The sequence below is a fragment of the Ostrea edulis genome, chromosome 6 (assembly GCF_947568905.1).
Source record: "Ostrea edulis chromosome 6, xbOstEdul1.1, whole genome shotgun sequence".
Lineage (NCBI taxonomy): Eukaryota > Metazoa > Mollusca > Bivalvia > Ostreida > Ostreidae > Ostrea > Ostrea edulis.
This window is the reverse complement of record NC_079169.1, coordinates 36,309,824-36,320,844: the sequence shown is the minus strand read 5'-3', so window position 1 is coordinate 36,320,844 and position 11,021 is coordinate 36,309,824. Positions and strand designations below refer to the sequence as shown.

The 11,021-nt window shown below is 35.0% G+C and overlaps 2 protein-coding genes across 3 annotated transcripts in view; one reads left to right on the top strand and one right to left on the bottom strand.

The window, feature by feature from the left end:
- The first annotated feature begins 6,760 nt into the window (after positions 1-6,760).
- LOC125646080 (uncharacterized) lies at positions 6,761-9,440 on the top strand. Its single transcript, XM_048872219.2, has 3 exons — positions 6,761-7,205; positions 7,302-7,460; positions 8,539-9,440. Exons 1-3 carry the CDS (start codon positions 6,989-6,991, stop codon positions 8,730-8,732), a joined length of 570 nt encoding a protein of 189 aa, XP_048728176.2. The 5' UTR covers positions 6,761-6,988; the 3' UTR covers positions 8,733-9,440.
- Positions 8,948-11,021, bottom strand: part of LOC125646079 (mRNA-capping enzyme-like) — a 33,455-nt gene continuing 31,381 nt past the window's right edge. Inside the window, exon 18 of one of the 2 annotated variants that reach the window (XM_056139510.1) lies at positions 8,948-10,320. In XM_056139510.1, the coding sequence (XP_055995485.1) occupies positions 10,184-10,320 (137 nt within the window). In that variant the 3' untranslated portion in view covers positions 8,948-10,183. The remainder of the gene's footprint in view (positions 10,321-11,021) is intronic. The other variant, XM_056139509.1, reaches the window with a different exon arrangement.

Below are 11,021 nucleotides of genomic sequence, written 5' to 3'. Positions count from 1 at the left end.
TATTATCTTCAATTTAATTTCAACAACTCCGTAAAGAAGACGGGCATATTATAGAAAAACATATTTCCCTGGTCGGGAAATTAACACAACAGAAGTCGAATTGAATTCCTGAAGTAGACCAAAGAATGATTTTAATAGCACGAGGTTCCTTAGTGTACAGGATCAATAGTACGCGTCACCACGACGTCCTCCAGCCGCGTGTATATTTCAAGGTTTTATTCGTTAAATAAATGTATCAATTTCAAATCCAACATTACAATCTGAATTATATCAAGTTTTCAAGATCTTTGAGTTAGATAATTTTATAAGTTTTAATTGGATGAATGAATAGTTTTGTTCTGGCGAATTGCTCTATCAAAGGAGGAAGGTCATTTTATATACACAAAGATTCTTCAAACTTCGACATGAAATGTTTAAAAGCAATAATCACTTTTACTCCACTTGTTTGTAAACGTTAGAAAAAGAGCACGGAGTTTATTTGACAGATGAACAAGTACAAATATCTTACTTTTCTATGTACTTGTATTTACTAGATGTCGGAAAAAAATATGGAAGAACTGGTTGGATATATATTTATTACTTTCAGAAGTAATTGTCGATATATAGTAAAGCTTTATCATTGTAGAGTATATACTTATGATATTTTGACGTGTGTAGTGTATAACCTGTAGAGAAATATGTAATGAAATGCATATCGTTACTGTGTAAAAACACTCCCAAGGGCTATGAAATATAGAAACAATTCCTATTCTGAATATCTAAGCTAAATTCTAATGTTCAGCAACAGTAAAAAACAAGATGTGTTCTTAAAACTTCACTGCCCTCAAAAGTGCATACACTGATGAAAGGTTTTACATAATATAATAGGTGTATTAACATTAAAACATCAAAACATATATGACTAATTTGGACCCATCAAAACCCAGGGTTGAGAAATTCACCATTTTTTGTACATCCTTTTCTGCTATTCCTAAGTATGCATTTAGATTTTATACAGTATCAGCAAATTTACACATAAATACTATATATACTAAGTTTGGCCCCACCCTGGGATCAGAACCCTAATCTGGCGATCAGCAAATTTACAATTTTGGTAAAAGACTACCTGCTCTTTCTAAATATTCATTTACTTTCAATTTAGTATCAATTACACTAAAGAAGATGTTATTTAAGTGTTTTACACATGGACACTATATACAGCATGTAGTAAGTGGGTCAGAACCCCTACCCCGGGAATCATGAAATTTACAATTTTGGTAGAGGCCTTCCTGCTCTACATAACGTTTCTTAAACATGTGGGGTTCTAGAGAAGAAGATTTTTGAAAATTGGTCAATTTTGGGCACTTTTTGCCCCAGTCCATAAGGCCCCAGGGGTGCAGGAATCCTGAAATTTCCAATTTAAGTCCCCTTCGTTCCAAAAATGCTTATAGAACAAGAGGCCCACGGGCCACATCGTTCACCTGAGTCACCTTGGCCCATATCTTAAGACTTTCCATATATATTTGCAAGTAAAACCTTAGTCCCTATTATGGCCCCAACCTACCCCTGGAGGCCATGATTTTTGCAAACTTGAATCTATACAATGACAGCAAGCTTTCATGTAAATGTCAACTTCTTTGCCGCAATGGTTCTTGAGAAGAAGATTTTTAAAGATTTTTCCTATATATTTGTATGTAAAATTTGATCCAACCCCCGGGGCCATGATTTGAATAAACTTGAATCTGCATTATGTCAGAAAGCTTTCATGTAAATCTCAGCTTTTCTGGCTCAGTGGTTCTTGAGAAGATTTTTAAAGATTTTTCCTATATATTTGTATGTAAAACTTTGATCCCCTATTGTGGCCCCATCCAACCCCAGGGGCCCATGATTTGAACAAACTTGAATCTGCATCATGTCAGGAAGCTTTCATGTAAATCTCAGCTTTTCTGGCTCAGTGGTTCTTGAGAAGAAATTTTTAAAAGATTTTTCCTATATATTTGTATGTAAAACTTTGATCCCCCCTTGTGGCCCCATCCTACACCCGGGGGCCATGATTTGAACAAACATGAATCTGCACTATGTCAGAAAGCTTTCATGTAAATATCAGTTTTTCTGGCTCTGTGGTAATTGAGAAAAAGATTTTTCCTATATATTTGTATGTAAAACTTTGATCCCCTATTGTGGCCCCATCCAACCCCGGGGGCCATGATTTGAACAAACTTAAATCTGCAATATGTCAGGAAGCTTTCAGGTAAATTTCAGCTCTTCTGGCCCAGTGGTTCTCGAGAAGAAGATTTTTAAATGACCCCACCCTATTTTTGCATTTTTGTGATTATCTCCCCTTTGAAAGGGACATGGCCCTTCATTTGAACAAACTTGAAAGCCCTTCACCCAAGGATGCTTTTGGCCATGTTTGGTTGAAATTGGTCCAGTGATTCTGGAGAAGAAGTCGAAAATGTAAAAAGTTTACAGACAGACGGACAGACGACGGACAACAGGCGATAAGAATAGCTCACTTGAGCTTTCAGCTCAGGTGAGCTAAAAAGTTAAAAATCTCTATTGTTCACACATTTAACTGACTATTTTGGCCCCACCCCGATACCAAAAACCCCTTCCCCTGTGATCATCAAATTTACAATTTTGTTAAAGGACTACTTATTCTTTCTAAATATCTATTTAGTTTCAATTTAGTATCAATAACACTAAAGAAGATATTATTTAAATGTTTTACACATGGACACTATATATCAAGTTTGGCCCCGCCCTGGGGTCAGAACCCCTATCTCGGGGATCATGAAATTTACAATTTTGGTAGAGGCCTTCCTGCTCTACACCACCACGTATTTAGTTTTTATTCCACGTGTGAGGTTCCTGAGAAGACTTTTGAAAATTGGTCAATTTTGGGCAGTTTTTGCCCCACCCCTAAGGTGCCAGGGGTGCTGGAGTCATGAAAGTTACAATTTATGTCCCTTTTGTCCCAAAGATGCTCCATACCAAATTTGAAAAGGATTGGACTGGTAGTCATTAAGAAGAAGTTAAAAATGTTCAATTGTTGTTAGTAGTCACATTGACTGATGGTAGTAGTCATATTGATGTTAGCAGTCACATTGACTGATGTCAGAAGTCACATTGACTGATGTTAGTAGTCACATTGACTGATGTTAATAGTCATATTGACTGATGGTAGTAGTCATTCATGTTAGTAGTCATTCATGTTAGTAGTCACATTGACTAATGTTAGTAATCACATTGACTAATGTTAGTAGTAAACATTGTCTGATGTTAGTAGTCACATTGTCTGATGGCAGTAGTCATATTGACTGATGTCTGTAGTCACATTGACTAATGGTAGTAGTCATATTGATGTTAGTAGTCACATTGACTGATGTTAGTAATCACATTGTCTGATGTCATTAGTCACATTGACTGATGTTAGCAGTCACATTGACTGATGTTAGTAATCACATTGACTGATGTCAGTAGTCACATTGACTGATGTTAGCAGTCACACTGACTTATGTTAGTAATCACATTGTCTGATGTCATTAGTCACATTGACTGATGTTAGCAGTCACATTGACTGATGTTAGTAGTCACATTGTCTGATGTTAGTAGTCACATTGTCTGATGTTAGTAGTCACATTGACTGATGTTAGTAGTCACATTGACTGATGTTAGTAGTCACATTGACTGATGTTAGTAATTACATTGTCTGATGTCAGTAGTTACATTGTCTGCTGTCAGTAGTCACATTGACTGATGTTAGTAGTCACATAGACTGATGATAGTAGTCACATTGACTGATGATAGTAGTCACATTGACTGATGATAGTAGTCGCATTGACTGATGTTAGTTGACACATTGACTGATGTTAGTAGTCACTGATGTTAGTAGTCACATTGACTGATGTTAGTAATCACATTGACTGATGTTAGTAATCACATTGACTGATGATATTAGTCACATTGACTGATGATAGTAGTTGCATTGACTGATGATAGTAGTCGCATTGACTGATGTTAGTTGATACATTGACTGATGTTAGTAGTCACATTGACTGATGGTAGTAGTTACATTGACTGATAGTAGTAGTAGACATATTGACATATTTTAGTTATCACATTGACGGATAATAGTAGTCACATTGATTGATGTTAGTAGTCACATTGACTGATGTTAGTAATCACATTGTCTGATATCAGTAGTCACATTGTCTGATGTTAGTAGTCACATTGTCTGATGTTAGTAGTCACATTCTCTGATGTTAGTAATCACATTGTCTGATGTCAGTAGTCACATTGACTGATGTTGGTAGTCACATTGACTGATGTCAGTAGTCAATTGACTAATGGTAGTAGTCATATTGATGTCAGTAGTCACATTGAATGATGTTAGTAATCACATTGTCTGATGTTAGTTGTCACATTGTCTGATGTTAGTAGTCACATTCTCTGATGTTAGTAATCACATTGTCTGATGTCAGTAGTCACATTGACTGATGTTGGTAGTCACATTGACTGATGTCAGTAGTCACTTGACTAATGGTAGTAGTCATATTGATGTCAGTAGTCACATTGACTGATGTTAGTAATCACATTGTCTGATGTTAGTAGTCACATTGACTGATGTTAGTAGTCACATTGTCTGATGTTAGTAGTCACATTGACTGATGTCAGTAGTCACATTGACTGATGTCAGTAGTCACATTGACTGATGTCAGTAGACACATTGTCTGATGTTAGTAGTCACATTGACTGATGTTAGTAATCACAATGCCTGACATTAGTAATCACATTGTCTGATGTTAGTTGTCACATTGTCTGATGTTAGTAATCACATTGTCTGATGTTAGTAGTCACATTGACTGATGTCAGTAATCATATTGACTGATGTTAGTAGTCACATTGTCTGATGTTAGTAGTCACATTGACTGATGTTAGTAATCACATTGACTGATGTTAGTAATCACATTGACTGATGTTAGTAGTCACATTGACTGATGTTAGTAGTCACATTGACTGATGTTAGTAGTCACATTGTCTGATGTTAGTAGTCACATTGACTGATGTTAGTAATCACATTGACTGATGTTAGTAGTCACATTGTCTGATGTTAGTAGTCACATTGACTGATGTTAGTAATCACATTGTCTGATGTTAGTTGTCACATTGACTGATGTCAGTAGTCACATTGACTGATGTTAGTAATCACATTGACTGATGTTAGTAGTCACATTGTCTGATGTTAGTAGACACATTGACTGATGTTGGTAATCACATTGACTGATGTTAGTAGTCACATTGACTGATGTTAGTAATCACATTGATTGATGTCAGTAGTCACATTGACTGATGTTGGTAATCACATTGACTGATGTTAATAATCACATTGACTGATGTCAGTAGTCACATTGACTGATGTTGGTAATCACATTGACTGATGTTAGTAATCACATTGTCTGATGTTAGTAATCACATTGGCTGATGTTGGTAATCACATTGACTGATGTTAGTAGTCACATTGTCTGATGTCATTAGTCACATTGACTGATGTTAGTAGTCACATTGACTGATGTTAGTAATCACATTGACTGATGTCAGTAGTCACATTGACTGACGTTAGTAGTCACATAGACTGATGATAGTAGTCACATTGACTGATGATAGAAATTAAATATTTTTGACAATACATTGCCTTGGTGAACAACTAGATAATCTGTTCTTAAAATTCTTACTATACATGTTTGCAAAATCTGCTCTTGTTGATGTCAAAATGAAAAGAAAATTTTTATATAAAAAAGAAAATTTGGCCAAAGAATATTCAAATTATTTAACGACTTCTGCTACCAAAATTTTTTAAAAAAAATGATGAAAATGGAAACTGAATTGATGTTTATATAAGTAAAATAAATATGGAACGAAACTTAATCCCAAGATTTCTCAATGAGGTCCAAAAACCGTGGGGAAAATTTGTACAGAATTGTATAGGAAATGATAATATGTATCAACTTTTTAACATCATAGAGAATTTACAAGTCCCCCCCCCCCTTTCTTTTTCTTAAGAATTTATATTTGTACTTATTACAACCAAAAACTATGCATCAACATATGCATCTCTCTCTCTCTCTCTGTGTGTATGTGTGTGTGTGTTTTATCAAGTGTCCTATAAGTAGATGGCATACAATTTCTCTTCAGCCCTTCAATACTCACGTGTCAGTTCTCGCTGTCTGAATTCAGAAATTTTATTTAGTAAAATGGTATTTATAATGAACAAGTGCAATTCACCCGATTGAACAATGGGCAAAAATCTAACAGATATATTTCTTATTTATTTTTATCATCACAAAATTTAAAGTTCTTGGGATCACAAAAAAACCAGTTTAATCCAAACTTCTGATCATACATATGTACCTCCCCTGGGCATAGATGATAATTTACTCCGGTGTTACGAGTAGACAAACTAGATAAATAAGGTTCCAAATGTGGTATTGTTAGCAAAATAATTTCGTACTTTTATATGTGTGTTGCATGTGTGTACAGACATGAAAAGTTAAAAGCCCTTTGAAGTCTCATTTGTTCCTTGACAACAAATTCGTTTTTCTGTCATAAAAGATTTCGTATGTGATCTGCACACACCATTGAGCGCCCCTCTCGCAACACTGAGTACCAATAGAAATTCTCACCAAACACAAAATGGGAAATAATAAATTGACGCAATGGTGAGAATTCCCCTTTGTTACTCATAATTGAATATCTAATACCATTTAGGAAGAATTCCCTGGTACACATTAAAACACCCGTTTATAGTCAACAATATACTTAGTGGAAATTGCACACAAGAAAGAAATCTTTCATAACGGGTCGTCAAATATGTCGTTGTGCAAGACAATGATGTAGAAAAGGAAAACATATAAAGTAAAGCAGAACGTGGAATGATTTTCGTGATTGTCAAACTCTCCACAAAATGGTCAGTGAAACAACGTAATCAAAGCTCCATTTTGACGTTATAATGTTTGGGACCTATGACATTCCCACGAGCGCGCAGGTGCTTGGGATGTTGGCCCCCTTGTTCCAGACTGTAGCTATGGTGATGATTCTGGTCGGAATCGGGTTACCATACTGGTTAATATTCGGGGGAACCTCGTATGGAATTTTTCAGATCTGCACATCGTCTGTTACGTCATGTTCATTTTCTATTACCAAGCTTACGACTTCCCATCCGGACAGTAAGTATTTTATAACCCTAGAACATTTCCTTATCGACCTGTAGAAACAGCCTTTCCATTATCTCTTTATTTGATAAATTAAAACATTTTCTTCAGGTGTAACGTACTGGAAAATTATGATCTCGCTGGCAATTGTTGGGGCTCTATTCATGTTCCTATCAGAAATCATGATATTTATCTATCCTTGCAAGAAAGTGATATCTCACGGTAAACTGGCGGTCGGTGGAGTGGCGTGCTTCTTTTGTATTCTGGGAGGTAAGTTCAAAGTTATATACAAATTTGCAATCTTTAGATGAACGAAAGATATATGGGACTGAAAGTGTTGTCTATTAGGATTGATTGATTGCATATTTTTTAACGTCCCACTTGAGAATCTTATCTATTTGGAAATGAGTTAAACTGTTACGTGTAGTACCCCTATTCTCTTTAGAGAAATGGACAGGTATAGCCTACATTTACTTCAAAGTGAATGTAGGCTATGTTTGTCCACTTCTTCAAAGAGAATAGTAGTACCCCCTTCTCAGTCTAACAAGCACATAAAACAACCACGCACACACAAACACTGTTGCTTGTGATTGTTGTTTGGATATATTTCTGTTTTTCTCTTAAAAATAGGCAGGACAGTGGCATGGAAAAAAAATCTCAATGAATTTCCCTCTTACTAAGTGAAATCTTGCTATAGGGGACCCTCAATACAAAATATGTCCAAATCATGGGAGGGTTCTTGTCAGGGAAGAATTACCTTCACAGAAAATTGTTTGCTGTAGTTACATTACCTCCATCGTCGGATACCCATGGCTAATCTCGTCTTCTATTCATCAGTAGAAGACGAGATCAGCCGTGGGTATCCGACGATGCAGTGCCTTAAAGTTCCGCTAAACGTTTTCCGAAATTAATTTCAGTCTGAAATTCACACGAAATATAGAAAATCGATACTCTTTCAATATCTTTTCCCCCCAGTAACTATTCAAATTTTGTGGTCTAGAAAAAGTATAATCAATGATGCGTGAATTCACTACGCAAAACTTTGTTACAGACACATTTAATCGAATTTATGAGATAACGTGTCAATGAATTTAAAAAGAATATAAAAAAACAAAACACGCATGAAATAAACTATATTTTAATGCACTTTTAACATACATCATGGGAACATGAAGTACTTAAGCTTATAAGGTGACACTTATGACGTCGAATATCTGACATAAGGTATTTCAATCACGTGACCAGTGTCCTGCCTATCCTAAAAATGTAATACACTGTATCAAGCTACATGTACATGTAAGATCAAATTAATACGAATTACAAACAAATCAATAATTGATTATTTCAGCGACGCTAACCTTGGCGGTAGTTGGACTAATGATAGGCGCTGCCAGCGTCTCCGTCACCGACGTTACTCACGTTTCCTTGGCAACCGCAGATTACCTTGGCTGGGGGCTGTACGTTTCCGGTTCCGGGGCAATTCTTGCCCTCTTTACCGGGATACTGTTCTCAATTCACTTATTCATCGCCTGTTATTATTGAAATTGGACATCAAGTTGGTTGAAGAAATACGCGTGTTTTTGACAGAGATGGATATATATTCCGTGACTCTATATTCTCAATAGATCGTTTAGAACTGTAATAATTTTCAGTCCCATTTACAGACCTAAATATGTTCATTTTACTCAACTTCATTGAAGGTGATGGTTCTAAAACATACGTTCTGTATATATTTGTTTACACAGAAAACATAGTAGTCATACTGTTTCATAATTTATTTACTAGTACACGATGATCATTTCAATTACTTTGATAAAACTTTACATAATTTAAATCATTTGCAATTCATCTATTATGCATTTCATACCACCATGTGCCAAATATCTATGCTGTTCCTTATATTTTACTACTAAAATGTTTCATACATCAATTACCAAAAGAATATGCGATGATTTTGACGCCATGTATTTACATGTTCATGCAAATTTGGACTTTGAAGATTTTAAGACAGTCAAATGATTTTGAATGAAATTGTGACAAAACTCATCATAAAAGAATATGTCAAAGGCATTTTATAGAATGCAGAACACAACATTGAAGCAAAGACTTGTTAACATTTAAAAAGTTTTAAATCATTTTAATTTTCTTTTGAGACTTCAATAGGAAATCCTTGTCTCCATGTAACATATAACAATCAATGTCAAATTTTCTGATTTGAAGTTGAAATAAATAAGATGGTTTCACAAATAATAGGCAGACTTATTCTTTTCTCATGTTTTGTTGATTTCTATTATCATACATTGCTATTTTTGATTGTCATCTGATGAAATCCATGAGAATATGATTTCCTCCTAGATGTCATTTTAAAAGAAACAAACTTGGGGAGTCTTCTATGTCAGTGGTGGATCTGAAGGTGGGGGTTGCACCCTCCCCTTTGGTTAAACAATATTTAACGAGAATGTTATGTTTTGGAGTTTTAACATCCAACACCTAAGACAGAAGAGGTATAACCTTGAGTTGCACCCCCCTCTCTCTTTGAAACTTTTCTGGATCCACCCCTGTATGTGTATGTATTTCAAGGTTTCAGAAATAACAGAGTCACCTTTAACAACTCATTGTACTGTGCTTACTGCATACTAGTACTGAACCACCTAAATAAATTGTTCTGGTACTCATTTATTTGTTCCATGCTTCAAAAGATAAAAAGGGTGCCTATTTCTTTAATTTACTTCTGACATTTATATTCACATTAAAACACAGCAGAAAAATTTACACTCACATTATAATATTCCAGTGGATTATTTTTGTCTGCATCCTGAGAATGCCTTTAAATCTGCACTGACAGTCACCTTTATACATGTTTCAACCCTGGATGAAATCTTAAATAAATTGCATGAAATACTTCACAGGTATTTTATGTTTTTGTTTCTGGCACACAAATCAGGAGCACTAAAGAGGAACATCCAAACTAATGAAGACGAGACAGAAGACAATCATCGTTTGGGTATTTTTGCTGGTGGGGGCATCAAGTCTTTGCCTTGCTGTGGTTTGGGGGGACTGTAACGTTCATGTTCTGCTACTTGAAATAGAATCTCCTTTGTAACGGGTGAACGGATGCTTTCCCACACACCTGTGAAATTAATGATTAAAGTACAAAGTGTCTACCCCAGAATTTAATATTTAAGATGACAAATTTGATCTTAGCTACATAAATCATCACATTTTAAGGTGGCTCACTACCTCTTCAAAAAGAGTTTCTCAAATCAGTACGAAATGAATTAGTTATGAAAGAAATGATATGTAAATATAATATTTTGGATTTTCTTATCCAAAATTGCATAATTTCTGCTTTTTTGACATATGTACATATGTCAAAAAAAGCATAAATTATGCATATTTGGATAAGAAATATTATTTTCAAAAAAAAAAATTCAATATGAACAAAAGACTCTGGCAGATTTAAACTCTGGATCTGCGAGTCAATGACCCAACACTTTATGATGGACTAACAAATTGATTGATTCAATTAATTTCACAAAATATTAAAATCACCATCTTGTGACGTGTCATAAAAAGTATAAGTTTTGGTGTAATGAGTACAAAATTATTTTCATGAACTCAAAATCCTGTACCTCATCAAAACCAAATATATATATACTCAAGAGCACATCTAAGTATAACAAGAAATGTTAGTAATTAATTGATAGTAGTGCCAAAATATTGAGCAGACAATATCTTCCTATGTTCAGAGTAGATTGACCATGTGACCTAAAAATCAAAAGGGATCATCTACTCCTTATGCTGTACCAGTGTACAAAGTTTGGTGTCAAT

Bases quoted from the DNA above. Each gene is read 5' to 3' on its own strand.
- LOC125646080 (XM_048872219.2), top strand. From the start codon at position 6,989: ATGTTTGGGACCTATGACATTCCCACGAGCGCGCAGGTGCTTGGGATG. The intron at 7,206-7,301 runs GTAAGTATTTTA...CATTTTCTTCAG, and splicing joins TACGACTTCCCATCCGGACA to GTGTAACGTACTGGAAAATT. The intron at 7,461-8,538 runs GTAAGTTCAAAG...TGATTATTTCAG, and splicing joins CTTCTTTTGTATTCTGGGAG to CGACGCTAACCTTGGCGGTA.